This window comes from Lepidochelys olivacea (genome assembly GCF_965140295.1).
Source record: "Lepidochelys olivacea isolate rLepOli2 genome assembly, chromosome: 19".
Taxonomy (NCBI): Eukaryota; Metazoa; Chordata; order Testudines; family Cheloniidae; genus Lepidochelys; species Lepidochelys olivacea.
In genome coordinates this window covers 6,760,136-6,783,942 of record NC_140429.1, presented here as the reverse complement: position 1 = coordinate 6,783,942, position 23,807 = coordinate 6,760,136, and the positions used below count along the sequence as shown (strand labels likewise).

General features: G+C 48.0%; 3 protein-coding genes across 6 annotated transcripts in view; 2 read left to right on the top strand and 1 right to left on the bottom strand.

Moving 5' to 3' along the window:
* Positions 1 to 5,093: 5,093 nt before the first annotated feature.
* Positions 5,094 to 13,524, top strand: CCDC28B (coiled-coil domain containing 28B). Its single transcript, XM_084652446.1, has 6 exons — positions 5,094 to 5,542; positions 8,951 to 9,184; positions 9,731 to 9,900; positions 10,202 to 10,356; positions 10,617 to 10,639; positions 12,039 to 13,524. Exons 2-6 carry the CDS (start codon positions 9,024 to 9,026, stop codon positions 12,091 to 12,093), a joined length of 564 nt encoding a protein of 187 aa, XP_084508572.1. The 5' UTR covers positions 5,094 to 5,542; positions 8,951 to 9,023; the 3' UTR covers positions 12,094 to 13,524.
* Positions 13,525 to 14,339: 815 nt separating this feature from the next.
* Positions 14,340 to 23,064, top strand: IQCC (IQ motif containing C). Of its 4 annotated transcripts, none has more exons than XM_084652374.1 (5): positions 14,340 to 14,498; positions 17,432 to 17,575; positions 18,268 to 18,613; positions 20,178 to 20,299; positions 21,823 to 23,064. In XM_084652374.1, the coding sequence occupies exons 1-5, from the start codon at positions 14,460 to 14,462 to the stop codon at positions 21,862 to 21,864; spliced, it is 693 nt and encodes a 230-aa protein (XP_084508500.1). In that variant the 5' UTR covers positions 14,340 to 14,459; the 3' UTR covers positions 21,865 to 23,064. The 4 variants fall into 4 exon arrangements, with proteins under 4 accessions (XP_084508500.1, XP_084508499.1, XP_084508498.1 ...); XM_084652373.1 differs by having other exon boundaries at positions 14,387 to 14,515; positions 18,271 to 18,613; XM_084652372.1 differs by having other exon boundaries at positions 14,387 to 14,515.
* Positions 21,929 to 23,807, bottom strand: part of TMEM234 (transmembrane protein 234) — a gene marked incomplete at its 3' end in the record, with an annotated part of 20,275 nt that continues 18,396 nt past the window's right edge. Inside the window, exon 5 of the mRNA XM_084652378.1 lies at positions 21,929 to 22,065. Coding sequence (XP_084508504.1) covers positions 21,929 to 22,065 — 137 coding nt within the window. The remainder of the gene's footprint in view (positions 22,066 to 23,807) is intronic.

Below are 23,807 nucleotides of genomic sequence, written 5' to 3'. Positions count from 1 at the left end.
AAATAAAATGTGGTTCTTTAACTGGACAGTGCACTGTTACTGCAGCAGGCCTCAGTCCCAGCGCACGTGAGCTGTGGTAATTAAAGATAAAATATCACTCCTGTAAATAGCTTGGCGGGACACCTGCCCCGGGAGCACCTATGCAGTTTGCTACCGTTTCTTTCTTGATAACCATAATTCAGGCCATCTGGAAGCAGAACATGCTGAAGAGGTAGCTCCTTCTGTTTGATGTGCTGTGTGTTATAAGTCATGTGTAGGGAGGAAAGGGGATGTGATCTTCACAGAAATGTAAGGGTGGAAAGGACCTCAAGAATTCACCCAAGTTCAGCCCCAGGTGCTGTGACAGGACCACTGCTCACTACAGTCTCACACTCAGACCGAGGTTCCCCCCCCCCCCCCCAAAAGGCAGCAGGACCCTTTCCTTGCTTCTTTCATCTCCCTGCACGTGTTCCCTTTTCTGAAAGCCTCATCTAAAGCATTGACACCATAAAGGATCAGTCTCTTCTCTGGACTCCTGTTAGAGAAGGATTTGTTACAGGCTGAATCATTGCGGGCTCAAAATCAAAAACATATTTGGTGAGAATTAAATGGCCAGGCAACCTCCAGATACCTGCTGGTTTATAGTCCCCTTTGTTGAGGAATGGAAGGGATGACTGGGTGCTGTAAGCATGAGGTTTGAAATCATCTAGGACCCACAGGCTTTTATTCAGTTCTTTATACATCTAAGACAGATACAATATGTTCTGGGCAATTAATACAGGGGAATCTTTCCAAAAACACCATAAAAGCCCAGATCCCATCTGTTCTGCATGGATTTAAGGACATTAGACCAGCTAAAGCTTCTAGAGCATTTTCTGTGAGGGAATGGGTCAAATTAGGAAAATGGTGGTGCTTTTCCAAACTCTGGACACAAGACCAGCTTTGCCTGTGTGCATCACCAGGCAACACCACTCAGGGTATGTCTATGCTGCAGTTTGGAGCAAGCCTCCCAGCCCGGGTAGACAGACTTGTGCTAGCTCACCTCAGGTTGGTGTGCTAAAAATAGCCATCTACTTCAGTCTTTTACAGTATGTGTTAACCCCGTAAGAACGGCCATACTGGGTCAGACCAAAGGTCCATCTAGCCCAGTATCCTGTCTTCCAACAGTGGCCAATGCCAGATGCTTCAGAGGGAATGAACAGAACAGGTCATCATCAAGTGACCCATCTGCTGTCGCCCATTCCCTTAGGCTTAACAATCTGTTCCACCTTGTGTTTAACTGTAACACTGAGTACCTTTCCTAGACCTGAAGAAGAGCTCTGTAAATTGGAAATCTTGCCTCTTTCACCAACAGAAGTTGGTCCAATAAAAGATATTACCTCACCCATCCTGTCTCTCTTAGTTGAATGAGGCAGTTCACACCTCTCTGAGCTATTGTTCCAGGCTCTCTGCAGATTTATCTCTGCTGCAGTCTTGCTTGGTTCACATTTTTGAGATTTCACAACCATAACAGAGACTTATTTAATATCATTATTTTATGTATGCAAGCTGAGATTTTGGAGAACAAGATGACAGATTGAGACAGGTGCAACACCACTGTCCTGCTGCATACTAGCCCATTCTGGGCCCTGTCAAGAGCAATATTTCCCTTCTCTATATCATTATGTGCACCTACCGTACTCACTACCCCGCTAGGGCCCACAGGCAGTGGGAGCAGGATCCAGATCCATGACGGTGGAAGGTTCAAGAGGAAATGGCAGAATCAATTTTAGCATGGTCAATATTTAATAATTTTTTCAATATTAAAAGTCTGTTTAAAAACATGATATACTTATAAAGAGATATTAACGCTACAGCATGTGTTAGTAAAAGTATTAATAGCTTTCTAGAATAATTTTACCAATACTATATATAATATGGATACTATATATTTTAATATATAATTTATTATGGTCATACATTAGTTCAGGGCAACTGCACCTACATTCCTCCTCTATGGTCTGGCAAGGGCACCCACTCTAGGCTGCTGGCTCCCCAGCTGTGGCCTCTCTTGGGTGGAGACTCACGGTTCTCTCCCTTCTGATCAGGGTATTTCCAGGCTGAATGGTTGCAAGCGCGTTTTAGTCCCAAGGTAAAAGCAATACAGACAAAACATATTAAAAATAATAAAAGAACCTACACACGTGCTAATAAGCTTCCAAGAGGTCACTCCAACTCCAGCATGGGCTCTGGCTGGTGAGCAGGCCTTCAAATCCCCACACAGGGGTTTTCTGGTGGTTTCAATTTTGTTAACACCCTTTGCTCAGAACATGATCCCTCATGGATCAGTAAGTGAGTCCTTTATCCACAAAGGGGGTCTTCAAAGAGACCATGAAAAGGTAATCAGCCAGACAATGGGTCCTCTCCTGGAGGCAAAACTTCCAAAAGTCAAGTTCTTGACTAATCAGATTAATTATATTAGCATACTCCTGCCTCCTAGGGATTTCCTGGGAAACCCACTTAATTTTAAAAGTTCATATTGTTTCAAAAAGTTGCTTGAAGTTCCTACCATTTTCCAAGATTTACATTAGTCGTGCGTCCTAGGAAAATTACATACAATCCCGTAATGACATGTCAACAACTGTATTTTAATATCATCAACACCAAAGGCATTGAACTTAATTCAATAAGGTTTAACTGAATTCAGTAAGGTCCATCCAGGAGATTGCCCTGTTTGCCACAGTGAACCTTAAATGTATGTCTACACAGTATTTTGGACCAAGCCTCCCAGCCTGGGTCCACAGACATATGACCCCCCTCCCTATGCTTCAAAGCCTAAACTCCAGCTCAAACTGCAACTTCAAAGCACTGTCAACACCGGTATTTTTAGAATTCTAGCACAAGTCCCCCCGGCCCATGTCTTTCGACCCCAGGCTGGGAAGCTCACTCCGAAATGCTATATAGACATTCCTTGAGAGTTAAACAAATCATGAGGCAGGCCCCAAAAATCAAGAGAATGGCTTAATTTTTTAAAATAGTAAATGTGAAATTTTGTTCTTTTAGGGGGGGGGTCACATTTTCAAGCTTTTCTCTGCAGCCAGGAGGGCTAGTATCATAGAATATCAGGGTTGGAAGGGACCCCAGGACATCATCTAGTTCAACCCCCTGCTCAAAGCAGGACCCATCCCCAACTAAATCATCCCAGCCAGGGCTTTGTCAAGCCTGACCTTAAAAACCTCAAAGAAAGGAGATTCCACCACCTCCCTAGGTAACCCATTCCAGTGCTTCACCACCGTCCTAGTGAAAAAGTTTTTCCTAATGTCCAACCTAAACCTCCCCCACTGTAACTTGAGACCATTACTCCTTGTCCTGTCATCTGCTACCACTGAGAACAGTCTAGATCCATCCTCTTTGGAACCCCCTTTCAGGAAGTTGAAAGCAGCTATCAAATCCCCCCACCCCCCTTCTCTTCTGCAGACTAAACAATCCCAATTCCCTCAAAAAGAAAAGGAGGACTTGTGGCACTTTACAGACTAACAAATTTATTTGAGCATAAGCTTTTGTGAGCTACAGCTCACTTCATCGGATGCACTCAGTGGAAAATATAGTGGGGAGATTTTATATACACAGAGAACATGAAATAATGGATGTTACCATACAGACTGTAACAAGAGCGATCAGGTAAGGTGAGGTTTCAGAGTAACAGCCGTGTAGGTCTGTATTCGCAAAAAGAAAAGGAGTACTTGTGGCACCTTAGAGACTAACCAATTTATTTGAGCATGAGCTTTCGTGAGCTACAGCGGGGGTGGGGGGGCGACGACACCTTTTGTTGTGATAATCAAGGTGGACCATTTCCAGCAGTTGAAAAGAACAGTGTGTGTGTGGGGGGAATAAACAAGGGAAAATAGTTTTACTTTGTGTGGTGGGCCATTTCTAGCAGTTGACAAGAACAGTGGGGGGGAAATAAGGGGAAATAGTTTTACTTTGTGTGGTGGGCCATTTCTAGCAGTTGACAAGAACAGTAGGGGGGGAAATAAGGGGAAATAGTTTTACAAAAAGTACATTACAAAAAGTAAAACTATTTCCCCTTGTTTATTCCCCCCCCCCCACTACTGTTCTTGTCAACTGCTGGAAATGGCCCACCTTGATTATCACTACAAAAGGTTCCCCCCCCCGCTCCCCCGCTCTCCTGCTGGTCATAGCTCACCTTACCCGATCACTCTTGTTACAGTCTGCATGGTAACACCCATTGTTTCATGTTCTCTATGTATACAAAATCTCCCACTATATTTTCCACTGTATGCATCCGATGAAGTGAGCTGTAGCTCACGAAAGCTTGTGCGCTAATAAATTTGTTAGTCTCTAAGGTGCCACAAGTCCTCTTTTTCTTTTTGCGGATACGGACTAACACGGCTGCTACTCTGAAACCAATTCCCTCAGCCTCTCCTCATAAGTCATGTGTTCCAGTCCCCTAATCATTTTTGTTGCCCTCCGCTGGACGTTTTCCAATATTTTCACACCCTTCTTGTAGTGTGTGGCCCAAAACTGGACACAGTACTCCAGATGAGGCCTCCCCAATGTCGAATAGAGGAGAACGATCACGTCCCTCGATCTGCTGGCAATACCCCTACTTATACATCCCAAAATGCCATTGGCCTTCTTGGCAACAAGGGCACACTGCTGACTCATATCCAGCTTCTCGTCCACTGTAACCCCTAGGTCCTTTTCTGCAGAACTGCTGCCGAGCCATTGGGTCCCTAGTCTGTAGCGGTGCATTGGATTCTTCCGTCCTAAGTGCAGGACCCTGCACTTGTCCTTATTGAACCTCATCAGATTTCTTTTGGCCCAATCCTCCAATTTGTCTAGGTCCCTCTGTATCCTATCCCTACTTAGAAGCTTATTTTTCTTTTAAGCTGAGATAATCACATGACTCCATGAGCTGGGGCTTTAGGAAGAAAAGACCCTATGTTCTGAGACTCAAGATAAAATTGTGAATGCTGGCAACACCCTCTCCTCTGGATGAGTCTAGCGGTTTCAATACACATTTCTGCTGAAAGGAACATTGGAATATATTCTGAATAGGAAAGGAAAGATAGAGACTCTGAGCCAGATCCTCAGCGGCAGTAAAGGAACACTCTGGCGGCGCCCCGTGCCTGTGACAGAGAGGCAGACAGTGACCCTGCAGTTTCACACCACTGGAGCTGTTCTGTGTTTGGTCACTGACCATGAAAACAGGCCGGGGAACCCAGGGACATACATGCAGACCCCGGGCTTGAACTCCGCTCTTCTCACGAAGCCGGCGGCCGCCAAGCCGTGGCCCCCACTGAAGTCAGGGCAGGGGAGGCGTTACGCGGGAATGAAGGCAAAATCTGCCCTGGGGCGCGAGTGACCTGATCCCCGGCCATCGGCCTGCGCGTCTGAAGAGCCTCGCCTGGACGCGAGGGGAGCTGGAGGAAAGCCCCTTCCCCTTTAAATGCAAATTGGCGCCGGGGCCCTGTGGACACCGAGTCTTGCAGGGCGCCTTGCCGCTGGGAGCAGAGCGGGGTCAGGCCGCTGCAGCCTTGGCGCGGGGGGCTCCTCTCAGGTCAGTGTCACCTCGGAGGGTGCTCGGCGCGGCACGGCACGGCACGGGAGGGGCGGTGGAACGGAGACAGGGCGAACGTTCCCTTTTGGAACGCGGCCCGGCTACAGCGGCGCTCTGCGGGTTCTGCTCAGCGCGCTGGGGCTTGCGCAGCCCTAATCTGCGGCGGCTTCTGCTGCGGGGTTTTTGAGGGGTGGGGAGCAGGGAGGTTAGAGACCATCGTGCGGGGCAGCCCGGCAGTTTGCTGGGGAGGGGCGGCTGCTGTCCTCCGGATCTTGGCCTTTCTCTTCTCTGGAAATCGGCTTCCCGGGTGGAGCTCGCTCCCCAGGCGTGCAATGCTAGGGTGGGAATGAAGATCGGTTCTGAATCTGCTCATGGCTGTCCAGTGTCTGGGGGGTGGAGGGTGGATATGCTGCTAGTTAAAAAACCAAAACCAAACCGCGATATTCTGAAGTAACTGTCTGGGTAACTTCTTAGGAATCACAGCCATTTTCATACTGAACAAAGAGGGATCTGTTTCCACCACCTACGACAGGGCTTTGATCAGACCCAGCAGCGACCAGTTTCAGCGGAGGTGCCATTGTACAGAACAATGGGAATGGCGTATGGAGGAAGACTAGCAAGAGCCCTGCTGTGTTTTATTAAAGCTTGATCAATGGGGCCGGTATAAAGTCGGAAGGAGCCCCAGTTCCGCTGAGATAGCGCCATGCCAAGGGCTGGGTTTGGGCTTGGGCTTGTTGGTTCGACCTGCCAAAGTGTTTCCAGGCTAAATTTCCAGTGTAATTAGGAATCCTAGACTGCAGTAGGGCGTAGAGGCCTTGATTGGGATCTGGGCTCCATTGTTCAAGGAGGCATTGTACAAACACACAGGAGCCCCGTACTGAAATGTACAGTCTCTAAAGAATATAGACAGAGTTCTGCACAGCTTAGGGTGGTGGGATAGAGCCCTTCATGTCTTTGTCACAGGTTCAAATCCCATGTCAGCAGTACTTTAAAGCTGTCTTCATTCAGTGACCTCCTATCAGGTGTATGTTTAAAACAAAACAAACCCTCTCAGTGGGAACTGATAGTCTCTGCTGAGGCTGGAGATCCAAATCATCTTTCCCTGCCTGACGTGATTTCCCCTTTACCCCCTCAGACTTGAAGAACATTAGGGTGGGTGAATCTTGCCCTGCCCCATCTCTGGGAGGTGCACAATTTGCTCCCTAGGGCCCCTTTTGCCTAATTCTTAACAAAACAACAGAGAAAATGACCAAACAGCCTTTTGATTGTTCATTTAAATATAAAATGTTATTTATAAATAATACTAGATTGTGCAGGTCAAAAATCACTGCAGGTAATTAATTAAATAGAAATAAACCCAGAGCAAGTGTTATCAACACCTTCATTGAATTCCTCTTACTTTTAAAAAAAAACACCCAGAATGTCATTGACCCTCTCTTCTTGACCTGGGCTCTTACTCTGAGCTTTAGTCTGCTTTTCCAGCCTGGCCTTTTCTGTTTGAATGTAATGGGCCAGATCCTCAGCTGGTGTAAATCAATCTAGGTCCATGGAGGTCAATGGGCTGTGTCCCCAGCTGGTGTAAATTGGCAAACTCCTGACTTCAGTGGAGCTATGCTGATTTAGGCCAGCTGAGGATCTGTAGTAGGAAGATATCATCTGCTGGTTGAGATTATGACTGATCAGTGTTAAATGCTTGCTTGGGAGTGTCACTTTAAAAACCAGGATTTTGATTCTTCTTAAATGCTAAAATTTTTATACAGCACTTGGAGAACAATTGAATAGCTGCTTTATTTCCTTGCCCCCACCTCCCTGTCTTGTTAGATACAAAGAGAGCCTTGACACTTACAAATATACTCACACATAGAGTGCATTTTAATATTTTAGAGGACAGATGTAGAAAGAAGAGAAAGTAAAACTTTGGGAAAGGCACCAGGGCGGGGGGAGACACAGGGTATGTGCTTGTTTGGACATGTGAGTATTTAAATATTTCTTCTCATGCCTTGAGAACCAAATACATCCCTCAGGCTATGATCTCATCTGATCTTGTTAAGCAGGGTCAAGCTGGGTAAGGGCAATGGGCCCCGCTCAACATAGTGACTGGTTTGAAAAGGATACTGTGGTTACTGCATCTTCCTGGGGCAGTGAGTAGTCAGTGTTCTGTGGCATGCACTGTACTGATAGGAAACCTCCACTGGCAACACAAGTGCCTGTGAATGAAAGTAATGCTGGCCCCAGCATGGTGCTAAGGGTCCTGTGCTACCAGGGTGCTGTCCTCTTCTGGATGAGATGCAAAACCATGCAAGTGACCTTCAGCATGGACAGAACTGGGGACCTCCAGAGCTAAGAGCATGAGCCACTATAGGCCTGAGTCCTCCAGCTGGGACCTGCATCAGAGGTCTGCCGTCAATGTAATGGGCATAAAGGGGGATATGTAATACATGCTGAACAGGGGGTTACATGCATTCCTGTATCTAGCTCCCACTTATCCCAGAGGTGGCCACATTTCAGCAGCAGATGGTGTGGCTCCTGGTCTGGCAGGCACTTGAGGATCCTCCTGGCTGAAAAGAGAAGTTTCAGTGGAACTCATTGTCACAGATGCATCCAGTTCACATTAGCACTCATGACCCAAAGGGAGAGACGGGGAGTGAGGCAGGACTAGAGGCTGGGCAAAGCAGGTTGTCTGGACCCTGTTCTATTGGTCATTTGGTTGTGTAATTTTTCCTGACTCATCTCCTGGCTCCTGTTTGCAGACACCCCTTGCTGCAGGGGCCGTTTCTGGAGAGGCTCTGGGTGTTGTTCCCACCCTTCAGAAAAATGCTTCCTGGTGAAAAGGAAAAGAAGCCCCATGGTTAAAGTGCTAACCTGGGGGTCAGGAGAACCAGGTTCAAAACCTGCTCTGTCGTACTACTTGTGTGACCTTGCATGAGTCCCCTCTGTGACTCAGTTCCCCATCTATTAAGTGGGGATAACGCTTCCCTGCCTCAGACGAGTGTTGTGAGGATAAATACCCTCAAGACTGTGAAGTGCTCAGATAAATATCTCAGGCGGATCTCCTGATCTGGGGCAGAGGGAAATCTGAGCAGTACTGAGCATTCTTTTTCTTAGCCCCCAGGTCAGGGGTAATCCATTATTTTTTGTCAAGGTCCAAATTTCTCAGCCTAGATATAGGGAAGGTCCAGATTCCAGAGACAATAATAAAAAATAAGTCAATTAAAAATATGCTGGGGAGGGTCTGTTCAAAAGCGTCTGGCAGTCTGGCTTGGGCCTGCGGTCCGCTGATTGATTACCCCTGTTGTAAGTTATCCACACGGGAGCAACTTCTGTCTGCACTTGAATAGCCTACGCTGGAGAAAGGGGCTGAAAGATAGGGGCTTTGTCTCCCTTGTGAACAGTGTCTCCTTCTTTCAGTGCCCAGAGGTTCCTTGCTGCAGTGTGTTACTGAGCCTGCGACTGGCCCCCGCCTGGGGATCGGGTTCTCAAGATGGAAGACAAGAAGAAGAAGAGGAGTCCGAAGCCTGGCTTAGCTCAGCCTGCGTCATCCAGTGCTCTGCGCAAGCTGCCCGTCCCCACCAGCAAAAGCACCACCTTCTCTCTGGGACTGCCTCACCTGCCCTCACCAAAGCAACGGGCCAAGTTCAAAAGGTCAGTGCTGGGGGCTGGGACGATGGGGAGCCTGGGTTACAAATGCTGCCTGTCCCCAGGTATTACACCTGAGACCGCGAGCACCAAAACCCCACAGGCCACTCCTGCGTGAGCTACCCAGGGCTCGAGTTGTGCCGGAACGCTCTGCGGTGCCAGCCCGGCACTTTGTACTGGAACGCTGCTTCACCTTCCAGCAAATCACTTACTGCAAATGCTGGGAACACACTCCAGAAATGATGATTTTTTATTTTTTAGGACTGGAGCTACAGCAATAGCCCCCTTTAGCTGTAAGGAGCAGGCTGCTATACCTGTCTCCCTCCAGTGGTTGGGTGCAACATGGTCACACAGGCTAGACCAGCGCACTGCATCATGCAGAACTGCTGGACTGGTGGTAGCGTCTCTTGGGTCCCCTATCTCTGTTGTGGGGGGGGCTCAGCACGGTGAGCTCCTTGGAGGAAAGACAAGGCGAACGAGTTAGGAGGCCGCATCTCTTGGCATGGAAAGGCCTCCCGGCAACATTCATGTGGGTTTGTGTTTTCTATCTAGGGTGAACAAAGAGAAATCTCGTTTGCCTCAGCCTGGGGGCAGTGGGGGCGCGGCACTGGGGGCCCCTCTGCAGCACTCCTTCCTGACTGACGTCTCAGATGTTTATGAGATGGAGGGGGGGCTGCTGAACCTGCTCAACGACTTCCACTCGGGCAAACTGCAGGCCTTTGGTAAGCAGGGGGCAACTCCTCTATCGGGGGGGGGGGTTCATCAGCCTGAATGAGGTCCCCAACGTATCAATGCCTGGCCCTGGGGTGCTGGGAGCTAGGGCCACCCAAAGCCACCATGGCTGGCGCTGGAAGATCTGGCTAATCGGGGAGGCTCCTGCTACGCATCCTGTTGTGTGATGTCCGGGGCAGGCCCAGTCCATCCACAATGGGAAACCCTGGGACAGCGGGTTAGGCATCTCTACTGCAAGAGGATGTGTCGTGGTGGCTGAGTGTAACCAGGTCCCTGTCCTGGGTGGCACAGGGAAGGAGTGCTCCTTCGAGCAGCTGGAGCACGTCCGGGAGATGCAGGAGAAGCTGGCACGCCTGCATTTCAGCCTGGATGTCTACGTGGAGGAGCTCTCTGAGGACCAGAAGAAGACGGTGGCAGATAGGAACCTAGATCAGTTGCTGACGAATGTGAGTACCAGAGAGTTCCCCCTTCATGGGCTGACCCCGGAGCCCACCCTCGACCACATCCCTGCTCCCTTCGAGCCCCGCACTTACACCGTGCTGCTCTGAGTGCCTAGTGCAATGGGGCCCCGACCCCCTCTGGGGGCTACCACAATACAGATAATGCCCCCTAATGATCTTCAAAGGCAAGGCGGAGCCCTGTTCCCTTTTTTGTCATAGCTGCTTGTGTCACCTTGTTCTAATGGTGGTTCTGTTTCCCTTTTCAGTTGGAAGAGCTCAGCAACTCCATGTATCCTTCTGCCGGGGCCTATGGGGGCTGTGGGATTCTTCAGGGGGCCTGTTTTGTATGTGCACAGCTGGGTGACCCCTCGGGCAGGGCAGGGAAGAGGGAATCAGCTTTGAGACACTTGAGCCCCACTCTCCAATATCTCCCGAGACCATGGCATTGGATATGAGGTGCCATTAATAGATGCTGGTCATCTTCTACCAGAGACTCTAGGCAGGGAGTCCGGTAGAGCTTGGAGGCTCCTTGGGAATTGCCAGGGGCTTCAAAGAAGTCAGGACTCTGCTGGCGCCAAAGGTTTCCAGGCGAGCCTATCATGGAGACATCTGTAGGACACCATTTTAGAGGGAAGGTTGGGTTGGAAGGAGGCGCCTGAGGGTGGAATCTGGAGGTGTGAGTAACCTCTCTGAGCAGCACGTGCCATCCTTTGCCCATCAGTGGACAAGAGGTTAGAGGGAGCCCTAATGTACTGAGCCAGAGCGGTGAAGGATGCTGGCTGGAATCCACTGCTAAGGGTAACCAGGTGCCATGAATGGAGTGAGTTATTTGGCTGAGTCTATGAAGGAGCTGGATAACTGTGGGACCAGTTTGAATTAGCATGTAGTACTGGCCACTTTTGGAGACAGAATCCCAGCCGGGGTGATCCAGTATGGGAAATCCTGCGTCATTGGCTGTGCAAGATAAGAAGGAGTAAAATCTCCTGCTTCAGGCTGCTCTCCCTAGAGGTCAGGAAGGAACCCTTCCCCCATCTCTGCCATGCACAGTTCCCCAGGAGTATTTTTCTGTTGTCTGCACAGTTTCATGTACAGACCATGGCTGGAGGGAGGAGACCAGACTTTTTATTGACCATTGGCCTGTCCCATTGGGGCAGGGAGATGCTATATTCTATGGATCATTGGTTTGATGAGGCAGGATACTGCATGGTACAAACCATTGACAAATCCTATGTTCCTGTGCTGCACAGGCTACCAGCCAGGGCGCCAGAACCTTTGTACGGGGGCGGGAGGGCACTGGTGCTGGAACCGGAGGGGCCACGGAGCCATGCCCACCACTTTCTAACATGGATGTCGTTTGGGCAGCGGGGGGCGGCGTTGCCCCTCCAAACTGCAAGCCTTGGGCAGGCACGGAACGGCCCAGCCCCTGCCGGCTCCACTCTGTGCCTGCCCAAGGCTTGCAGTTTAGGGGGGGCAACACTGCCTCCGGCCTCCCGAAACTACGCCCATGTTAAAAAGTGGAGGGGCCATGGCCCGCAGTTCTCCCGGTTCCAGTGCCGTTGCTACTGGGTAGAGAGACTGGCTCAGTTGGAAGGTTTGTGTTAGGAACTCCAGCCTCTCCCCTCACGGATCTTGTCAGTGATGGGGTGGCAGCTTGATCGATGATTCTTCTTCCTTAACGTAAAACTCAGCCAAAAGCTACATCTAGCGGAGAATCCAGACCTGGAGGATGCTGCCACTGCCTAGCTGAAAAGGCTGCCTGGTCCCTCCATAGACAGAGGGCAGCATTGAGAATTCTGGAGCTAAGGGAAAGCTCCACCAGCTTGAATCCATCATGTCCATCTCTGAACTGTACAGAAATGTAGGGGTATAAAAGGAAGGACACCCCTAAGAGAAAGTGTTTTGGGGGTGGGCTGGGCTGGGGGAGGGGCATGTTGTCCAATAATTTTCTATCAAAATCCAGGATTTCTAGAGCATCTGAAAAGGCCAAACATTGTCAAGATAACTTTAAAAGTAAACAAGAAAATCGTAGAGGAAAGACTGGGAATCAGCCATACTGGGTTCTCTCTCCTGATCTGTTCCCAGCTCATCGTGTGACCTTGGGCAAGTCGCTGCACCTCTCTGTGCCTGAGTTCCCTGCCCCCCCCTCCCTTTTTTAAAAATGGGGTTAATGATACTTAAGCAACCTTGTATAAAGTTCTTTGAGATTCCTGGATAAAAGGTGCCATATCCAAACAAAGCATTGTTAAGGGGAGATAGAGCCTTTCGTTTTCAGGCTGTTGCTTCCACCCTGATTCAGTTTGGACCATTCGAGGGGCTGTATGTGAAATGAGTTTGGTGGGTTTCAGTCAAGTTCCTAGTGGACAAACAGCTGTAACTGGCTTCCTTGTTGACAGTCCTCCCAGCAGAATGATCCAGGCCTGACAGGCCATGAAGACTGAACTCCCCTCTTTCCTCGCTCCCAGACTTTGTCCCTCCAAGGCAGGATGGTGAAACAGTGGAAAAGTACAGCCACTAGCTATGCAGGACATTTAAAATCTCTCTGGCTCCAGCCCTGTGTATCTGGCAGTTGTCACCAGCCTGAAACTACCTGAAATGTAAACATAGAAGCAGCAGCCAAGAAAAGTTCAGTAAAGGCTTTTGCTGGTTTAGCTTCTGCCTGTTCCACAATGCAGCGGTCAACACGGAACTGAGACCACGTAGGAGAAGTATGATCACTTGAAATGAAACAGGTTTTGGAGCTCGCAGAAAAGTTTCTGCTAATAGTGTAACAAGTCATTCACCGATGCTGCTGTCTGATCCTTTTCCTCCAACATTTTTTAATGGTTGAATTTTTGCAACAATACAATTTTTTGTATTGAGGCCTATAACTACCCCTCTTGCAAAATACCCCAGGCCTTTTATGGAAATTCTTTCTATGGGAGCTGGGTAATATTTCCATTCCAACAAGGATAGGAGTGATGGCTTTGCTAGACCAGACACCACAAGTAAGAAGAGAGGAGTTTAAACAACTACCATTTCTACACTTGCACACACATCCAGTCTTAAACAGCTAAGCTGCTTCACTTTGACACTGAAAGTGAATAGGTGAGTGTATGTTTGTGTCAAAATGTTTTTCTAGTAGTAGAATGTAGCACTAAATAATGAAATTGTAATGTAAATAAACTAGTTGTGGTATTTTGCTGTTTTCTCCACCACTTTAATTAAGGTGTAAAGAAGGAAAAATGGATGGAAGTTTAAAACAAAGGAGGGGGTAGCCAGGACTCCTGGGTTCAATTCCTGCATCTGCCCTAGGCTTGTGATTTTTTCAGAAGTGACTAATGGAAGTGGGTGTCCAATGTCAGACACCTGAATGGAGCCTGATTTTCAAAAAATGCTGAGCGTGTTCCAGCTCCTTTGACAATGTCCTGGGTTAGGCTCCTAAATCCTGAGGCTTGTTATTGTCTTGCAAATCTTGCCTAATCGCTCTCTGCCTCAGTTAGCCCATCTGTAAAATGGGGCTGAGGCTGAATGGAGGAGGCATGGGGGTAAAGCACGGGGAGCTACTCTACCCCAGACAAAGAGGCAAAGATTCCCTTGGAAAGCAGGTGGTTCAGGGCAGGGGTGCCCCCAGAATTTTGCTGAGGAGGAGGCCAGGGTAGTGGCCCAGCTACCCCAAACCTGAGGGGCAGAGTGATACCCTGTGCTTGGTCATAATGTCACTCACTTGTATTTGGCCCAGCCACCCCTCCATCCTGCCAACAGGAATGGGGCTCTGCTGTGAGATCACCCAGCTGGTCAGGAGGCAAAGAGGGGGACCCCCTTATGCCCCTCCAGAGGGTCACTACCTTTGACTGGCTAGGGGTTCAGAGCGGGGAGCCCCCAGCCTGTGTGGCACTTGGACATGGGGCCGCTCACTGCCCTTCCCCCTGCTGGCCCCAGGCTGGCGCCTGGACTGAGGTGGGACCGACAGTAATGGGTCTCCTCCCCGCACCTGCCGCAAGAGGGCAGTATCTAGGGGCCACTGCAGGGCGGGGGGCGGAAGAGCCAAGCCCCTGCCTGCTGTCGCCACTCGATGACGCCATTGGCCGGAGCCCGGTTACCAGGCAGCGGCAGCGGCGGTTCGGGGGAAGATGGCGGCGGAGCAGCAACGGCTGGTGATGACGCTGCAGGTGAGGCGCGCGCGCAGGTATTGGGGATAAGGTGGGGCAGGCCGTGAGGGTGGGGGCTGTATATCTGAGGAGTGTGGGGGGGGTGCATCTGGGGCAGGCCGTGGGGGGGAGGGCTGTATATCTGAGGAGTGGGGGGGGGTGTATCTGGGGCAGGCCGTGGGGGGGAGGGCTGTATATCTGAGGAGTGGGGGGGGTGCATCTGGGGCAGGCCGTGGGGGGGAGGGCTGTATATCTGAGGAGTGGGGGGGGGTGCATCTGGGGCAGGCCGTGGGGGGGAGGGCTGTATATCTGAGGAGTGGGGGGGGGTGCATCTGGGGCAGGCCGTGGGGGGGAGGGCTGTATATCTGAGGAGTGTGTGGGGGGGTGCATCTGGGGGAGGCCGTGGGGGGGAGGGCTGCATATCTGAGGAGTGTGTGGGGGGGGTGCATCTGGGGCAGGCCGTGGGGGGGAGGGCTGCATATCTGAGGAGTGGGGGGGTGCATCTGGGGCAGGCCGTGGGGGGGGGAGGGCTGTATATCTGAGGAGTGGGGGGGGTGTATCTGGGGCAGGCCGTGGGGGGGAGGGCTGTATATCTGAGGAGTGGGGGGGGTGCATCTGGGGCAGGCCGTGGGGGGGAGGGCTGTATATCTGAGGAGTGTGTGTGGGGGTGTATCTGGGGCAGGCCGTGGGGGGGAGGGCTGCATATCTGAGGAGTGTGGGGGGGGTGCATCTGGGGCAGGCCCCGGGCGGGATGACTGTATATCGGAAGGGTGGGGTGGTGCATCTGGGGCTGGGATTGGGGCAGGCCCTGGGGGGGATGACTGTATATCGGAGGGGGGGGTGCATCTTGGTGTTGGCACATCTTGGGAGACAAGGGGCAAAGTTCTCTTAATCTGTTTCTGATGCCCCAGCTCCTGCTGTCTCTTGCACTTAACGCTTAGTGTGGAGTCTCTGGGTCAAACACCTCCCTGCCATAAGCTGGTGCAGCACCACTGAAGGCGGTGGTGGGTTGTTCTCTTACTCCAGGCCTGAGTTTTCCCCTCACTGAAACCGGAGCAATCACAGCTCCTTGGTGCGCCTGTCTTTAGTTTTTTCCTGTGTGTTTCATAGAAACAGGCACAATATACAAATAACATTAGGGGCCTTGATGCTGCACTACTGATGTCAGTGGCAAAATTCCCATTGACTTCAAATTTGGTGCATTTTTATCTGTATTCAGAGTTTGTTTGCATTTGAAAGTTAATTTGGATTAAGGTAGGGTGTGAATTTAAGGCACAGTAGCCATTCCTGAGTAGCTCCATGGTATGAGACATGGTAGACATGCCATAATATGGTATAAGTAAGCCACATGTTCCTTAAAGGGTGGATGCCTTTCTCGGAAACTTTCATCATTGGTGCTTTGCTGCGGGGGCGGGGATGTGTTCCTTCTAAAAGAACCTAACCACTGGTCTGGGGCAATAGCCCAATAGGCAAGAAATGTATCTCCTCAATGAAAGAGGTTTCCCAAGACCTGGAATCTTACCCTCTAAGGAAGTGACTTGAAAAGCACACTTGGAACTGTGTTCTTCATTCTATTCTAAGAAACTTTTTAAAAAGACTAAGTGAGAGAATTTAGGCTTTGTAAAAATAAGTTTTACAAAACTGAAAATTAGGAGAAAACAAAATCCAGTGGAAACAGTTTTAAAACACACACAAACATCTCCCTGTAGTGTTTGAAACCTGTTTATTTCAGATCAATCGCTTTCATCTAGACAGGTTTCAGAGTAGTAGCCCTGTTAGTCTGTATTCTCAAAAAGAAAAGGAGTACTTGTGGCACCTTAGAGACTCACAAATTTATTTGAGCATAAGCTTTCATGAGCTACAGCTCACTTCATCGGATGCTTTCAGTGGAAAATACAGTGGGGAGATTTATATACATAGAGAACATCTAGACATATAGAAAGTGACGCTGACTAGAAACACAGTGAAATTGATGGGCTGTTTTCTCTGTCTTAGCCAGAAGAAATACAAAAATAAACCAACAAATTGCCTAGGCAGTAACAATAAGTTAGGGCCTGATCCTGCAAATATTCACTACTCATGGCCAGAAGCATTATATCTGATAGTCTATTTGACTTAAGTGGGACTATCAGGGTAGTTAGCATCGTGCCTTATATGGCATTTGCAGTATTGGGCTCTAAGATTTTATTAATGATTGTTTCCGTTTTAATAATCTAAGGTATTGTGAAGTAATAGTAATGTTAGGAACCATTAGGAAAGGGATAGATAGAACAGAAAATATCATAATGCCACTACATAAACCATTGGTATGCCCACACCTTGAATGGTGCATATAGTTCTGATCACCTCATCTGAAAAAGGATATATTAGAATTGGAAAAGGCGCAGAGAAGGGCAACAAGAATGATTGGAACAGCTTCCCTACAAGGAGAGAATAAAAAGATTAGGACTGTTTGGCTTTGAAAAGAGATGAGTAGAGGGGACGATATGATACAGGTCTATAAAATCACGAATGGTGTGGAGAAAGTGAACAGGGAGGTGTTTTATTTACCTGTGACATAACACAATAACTAGGGGGTCACTCAATGAAATGAATAGGCAGCAGGTTTACAACAAATATGAGGAAGTACTTCTTCACACAACACACAGTCAACCTGTGGAACTTGTTGCCATGGGATGGTGTGAAGGCCAAAAGTATAACTGGGGTCAAAAAAGAATTAATGGAGAATAGGCCCATCAATGGCTATTAGCCAAGATGGTCAGGGTCGCAACCTGATGCTCTGGGTAGCCCTACCTCTAATGCCAGAAGCTGGTTGTGAACGACAGGGGATGTATCGCTCAAAATTGCCCTGTGCTGTTCGTTCCCTCTGAAGCATCTGCAAATCGTCTCTGTATTGGGAAACTTCGTCAACCATCTCTATGACTATTTAAGGATCTCTGTCTTATACTTCATAGGCCTATGTCAGGGGTTATCTTGTGAGGAAGAGGTTCCATAGCTTACAGGAGGACTATGAGAACACGGTAAAGGAGATTGAAGGGGATTTGGGTCAGTTGCAGTGGAAAGGACGCTTCATACCAACGCCTTTCTTTCCTCAAAAGGTATGGTCCATTCAGTTCATGGTACGCTGTCGCTCCTGGCAAAGGCTGGCATTGCTGATATGATTGGCATATTCTCTGTGAATAGGGATTTCTTACAAAAAATTGTGTAGCTAAAACGGTATTCAGCACTTCTACATATAGCAGGTAGTTTCTGGACTTCATTATCACATGATTTGTGTTTGGATTCAAACTATGGTCTGGCTAAACGCTATAACTGCAGCCATATTGGGGAAACCTGCTTGTCCTCTGACAAGTTAAAGCTTCCATCTCACACTATAGACTGAACCTAGCCATGTGTTAACCACCCAAATCGTGATGCTGAAGCCTGGAAGAACCAACTCTCTCTTCTCCATGACAGACCCTATCTGTCCATAATACAACCAGGCACTATCTGAGACTTGCTCTCTTGCAGTGTTTGTAGTGTAATAAAAAAATCCAACGAGGTTAGTTTCTTCCTGGCCAAGATGATCTCGCTTAGTAGATGTTTGTAACCAGCTCTGGTAACTTTCCTCACTGCTTTCCAGAAATTCATTCTGCCCACAAATGAGGAAAGTTACCAGAGCTGGTTACAAACATCTACTAAGCGAGATCATCTTGGCCAGGAAGAATCTAACCTTGTTGGATGGTTTTATTACTTCCCTCTATTCGTTAACTCTCCTTCATGTTTAACTTCTCAAACATTGTTTCTCCAGAAGCAGATGAAAGTAAAGCGATTAATTGATCAGGAGTCTGGATCCAAAGACCAGAACAACACTGATAAAGGGCAGCAAAAGCTTTGTCCTCTTGAGACACTAGAACCAGAAAAGGACTGTGACTGTAGGAGTTACTTGAAACCTCCAGCCCAGCTTCAAGGTGAGGAGATGGTTTCAAGAGGTGAAAGCAACAGAGTGAAGCAAAATCCAGAGCGTGCTGCAGATAAATCCACTGGACAGGACTGCAGCTTGTCAGGGGAGAATATGGAATGGAAGAACTATAGCAATGCATCATCGGTATGGAGCAGCACTGTTCCGGAGACAGGGTCTACTGCAGTCAGCCAGGGTAAGAAACAGGAATAGGGATACACATTATAGCCAGAACCTCTGAACCCTTCCAGCATGGCATGTGTAACCTGGCAACATACTCACCCACCTGAGCTAGATTGTTGGGGAGACAAAAGCCTCAGGAATACAACAGAGAGACTAGAGCAATGAATCTTATCCAAGAGGTAGCATAGAATAGAGTCTGGGGCCTCTCGCGTGAGTCTCCTGTTTAAATCATATCTCCTCCCCCAGGTCTTGTCTACACTACGAAATTACCTATTGCAGATATACATTATTTAACTGCAAGGACAAACTAAACTTGGTTCCACACCAGTTCAGAAACCTTGATCAGCCCCTGTTTGGGGCAGGGTTCCAGGTTTCTCACCTAAAAATCCCTCTTATTCAAATCTTCCCATTTTCCAAATGTAGGTTCTGCCTCCCAGTGAGCATCAATTGTAGGGGAAAATACACCCTCTTATCCAAACCTTTGTTTGCCTAAATACATTCCATGTCACCTCTTCCATTAGCATAGGGGAAGGGGGAGGTCCTTGCTGTACTTGAGATCAGATTAAAGATTTTTCTGCAAAGCCTTTGATCACAAGCAAGCTAGATTTTTCTGTTCCAAGCAGCTTTATGCATACTCTTCAAGCTCATAGTCTTGCTTGGGCTGCTTAAGTTAGGAACTTCCTTTCTTTGTAGGTCCTAGAGACTAACTGCAGATCCTCAAAGCAGGCAATATCTCAGTGTTATAACCTCTCTACGTAGGCACCATGATCAAGTATAGAGCAGAGTCTAGGGAACACTGTGTTGGAAAGACTCTAGGCTCTAGAAAACTCTGATAGTCCATCAGGATGGATTTTGTTCAAGAGTGTAGGGATTTTACCCAGAAAAGTGTTTGATTTTTATCCTGTTTGTGGACAAGCGTGCATGTGTTTGTTTTGACACAGTTGGAAGTAGGTTAGTATCCAAGGTATCTCTCTCTTGATGTACAAGACACAAGAAAATAAACAGCCTCTTATGGAGCCAGAAAGTGAATAATACAGACAGATTGGCCCAGTTTTGCCAGCAGTAACCACACAGGAAAATTAGCTAGCTTCTGTACCCACTAGCTTCTGTATAGTATGACTCTGCAAACCAAGGAAGGTGATGTGCATCTTTCATAAGACGTGAGGAATGCAAAGAGGTTCATTTTCTAAATAGCTTGCTCCAAGTCTGTGTGCACTGGCTTGGTTTAACAGTCGTGTGTTCTTGGATACTACAGTGATGATGACAATATGAGAAGCGAGAATAGTACAAAATAGAATTCTGGTTCCAAATGGGGTGACCTGCCTCTCTTTGTTGCAGTGGGTTGTTGACTTTGAAACCTGTTGACAGCAGTTTGCATGTTAAGGTGGTTAACTGTTTCACTGCTGATTCTTCTATCAAAACATTCAGTTCCCCTGGGACTGTGGGTGGAATTTGGGAAGAGTACCTCCTGCCCCTGTCTGGCCTCTGAACACAAGAGGGGATCTAAAGAGGATCTAGGCTATAAAACCAAATAACCCCTTAAATGGCATTAATCTCTGTTTTCCATTTCTGTGCAGAGCTCCCATCCAAGAGCATAAAACAGGAGCTGCCTCAAACTCTTCCTGACCTCCAGTGCTATCGAAATCACTTGGCCATGGAGCTGCTGTGGCTGCAACAAGCTATCGTGAGCCGTAAGAATGTAAGAGCCTGTCCTTGCCTCTTGGTGTGTTCAGAGGTTGGCTTGTCCAGACAAACGTTTGCAAGAGGAATCTGCGGTTAATCACTGTGGTGGGGATTGGATTTCCAGGATGAATATTTAGTTACATAGGACTTTAATCAGATGATGGAGGTGCATTTCTCTTCTCTGCAGGAGATGATAATATTTAACACTTGTACAGCACTTTCCATGTGTAAACAACAGCTAATTAGATGAAGATATGGCTGAGGTTAGCTATAGGTGTGTTACAAAGACTTCACTGCTCTTCTAGAATGTACTACAGTCCATATTCTAATCTAAACCACACTTGTTCATCTAGTTTATCCAAATATGTTTTGTGAGGTAGGGTCTGTTATTTCTTTATTGTTGTGTTCTCTCACTTACATGCTAATCTGCCTTCAGTGCTAATCTCCAGGCATGAGTGTGAATTAGCAATGATCAGTTGGTAAAGAAATAAGGATAGAATAATGCTTATATTGTACCTTCCATCTCAAGGTCTCAAAGTGCTTTATGGATATGGGTCAGTGGTATCACATCCATTTTATAAATAGGGAAATGAGGCATGGTGAGGTTTGGTGACTTGCCTGAGGTCAGACAGTTAAGTCAGTGGCAGAGCAGGGGTAGAATGCAGGAATACTGACTCTCCTGGAAGTCTCTGGCTTCAACTGCTAGATCTCTATCTCGGTTTCTCTCACTTTCCTACCGAGATGTGGGTACGGAATTCTGTGTTTTCCCCGCAACAGTGGATGGGATTAGTAATGTAGTCATCGGGGGCTGTGTGTGTGTGTGTGTGTGTGTGTGTGTGTGTTAGTAAGAGTTCCTGCTGCTGAAGGACACTGAGGGTTGACAATCTTAACCATAACCTACTATAAAAACAATTAAACATGGAGGATGTTGTCTAAAATGCCAGGTACTCTGCTAGGCAACCCAACACTGGTAAACCTGGCATACTGGGGCTTATTTCCAACTGTAGGCACAAAGGGAGAAAGATTTCTATATGCCTAAGCCTAGGACTAAGGTAAGGTGTTGCTGACTTGCTGTGGGACCTTGCAATTTGTGCCTCAGGTTCCCTGTCTATAACATCGGGATAAGGTTATTCACCTATCGTGTGTGTGCGCGTGCACACCTGGCTGGGTGGGCGTGCATGCATGCACTGCTTAATTAAGTTTGTAAAGTGCTTCGTTGCATGTGACTATTGCTGTGTGTATACTTAGCAACGTCCCTCTGCTCTGTCCACTTGCTCCTCTTGTGAATAGGCAACATCCATAGGACAGATCCTTAGCATATTAGAGCACTCTGCCTGGCCATGAGCAAGTAGCTAGCAGAGGGAGGAAGACACCTAAATCTAGCCCTACAAGCCTCAGTTGCGTTCCTTTCAATGTTTAAGGATTTCTCCCCACATATGAGGACTCCAGTGGTAGCTGGGTAACAGGCAGACAGATGCTTCTCTGGTTTCAAGTCTAGCAAGATTTAAGCAATCATTTGATTTCCTTTTTGTCTTGTAGTATTTGATCCTGAGGCAAAGGCTGGGGACTCCCGAGCGATAGGAAACTGTTTCAGAGGGATGCAGAGTATGCTCACCTTGTAATGGAGGAGCAGCGTTCTCTGGGACTAGCTGGACTGTGTCCCATCCACTGCAGGAGGGGAATCCTCGCGTGAGCAGCATGAACTGCAGCTGCCTGGGAAAGCACTAGCTCCACTGTGGCATAGATGTTCTTCATGGTTACCTTGTGACTTCCACTGGGACTCTGTCACATTCATCAGAATAAGAATTAGTTACGATGAAGATGTTTATTTTTAAACTTGAAAACTCTTGGTGAAGACACGTGTTAAATATCTGCCCCACGCTAAGGAGGACATTATATGTACTGAAGGGGTTATTACTCAGCCCTCACCCGGAAGAACCCCATTTCTGCTGACTGAGCCTGAGAGGGAAATCTCAGCCAGACTGATTTGTTTATGTACTTTTCTTTAAATGATTAGTTGATGATTTGTGGTTGAACTGATCTGCAGGGAAGCAGCCTGGTGCTTTGAACACGAGGAATGGGCTCCCCTCCACAGAGTAGAGAATGGCTTTTTGTAGTCAGCTTGCTGAGCCATGTGTTTGGAAAGAGTCTGCCTCCCATATACCATGACTCTGTTCTCAAGACTTGGAGATCCCAAAATACTCCATGCCAAACCCTGCAGACTTCACTCCAGCAGAATGCTAACCACAAGATTTGGCCCTGGGTGTACAGAATGTATTCTCTAACCAGATGCTTTTCCCAGTGGGCTTTGTTGCCTGTTCTAATGGTCAACCCATGAACAACAGAAAGGGGATTTTTCCGTATGGCATGGTTGATCCCTATCCCAGACCCGTAACACTTTGTGAGTGCAGATGCTCTGGGTTCTATCTCTTTCCATGTGCAATCATACACATATTTAATGTAGAGTCTGGAACTATTCCAATGAAAACTGTGTCAGTTCCTGAACATACTCATTTGTTCTCCATTTTTGTTTCTGAATAAAATATGGTCTCTCCCCAGATTTGTCTCTGCCATTGGCTGGGCTAGATGGTGTCTTGATCCCTCCACCTAGCACGGACACTATCCAGTGAAAAGCAAAGCAAGCCTAACCTCAGCTATAATGTCAAATGCTAGGGATGGGCAGAGGCTGTTGCTTCAGATGACAGAGTATATGTTGAAGGAAAGCTCTCCAGGTTGTAACCTGTTCACGATGTAAATAAAGCTGTTGGATGCATCCTTTAACGCATATGTCTTTGACTTGACTCCATTTAGTACAGACTAGCCCTGTAAACGTATGGAGGGGTACTTCAGAATTTGATGGTTCCAGCCAATGTAAACTTTCTGGCCCTATTGAAGACTAATGAGCTACTAACTTAAGCAGGATGAAGATTTGGCCCTCTGTGTTCGAGAAGAGAGGAGCTGTTGTAGGCTTCACTTCTTCACCCCTCTGCAGAGATGGGGGAATCAGGCTGATGTCTTGAATCTATGCTCTCAGCAGTGGAATAGAAAGGGGGAGAAGACGGGGCAAGTATAGTTTTGTTTGCATTGAAATATTTTTTGAGTGGTTGTCATATAAGTGAGAGGTGTTTGGCTTGAATTCCTCTGCCAGCTGACCAGACTTGTCTGCAGCAGTTCAAGCTCCGCCCCCCAACTATCTTTCTATTGTAGGTACTTTTCTGTCCCCCCCTCCCCCAGCAGAGCAGGGAATTGAACCTGGGTCTCCCCAGTTGTGAGCTAATACCCTAGCCACTGGACTATTCTTCCTCTCCTGCAGGCCAGCAGAGTAGTTCAGTTTCCATAGTCCATTTTGATGATGGTAACTAGGGAGCTAATTAATGCAGGGGAATGGGGGGGGTTGCTTTGTGATGCAGATACTTGTCAACTAGGTGCTGCATTGGCACCTGCCAAACTCATGTCCCACAGGCTACTGAGCAGTTATCAGACAGTGACAACTTTCAGACACCTCCACTCTGGGCTGTGGAGGT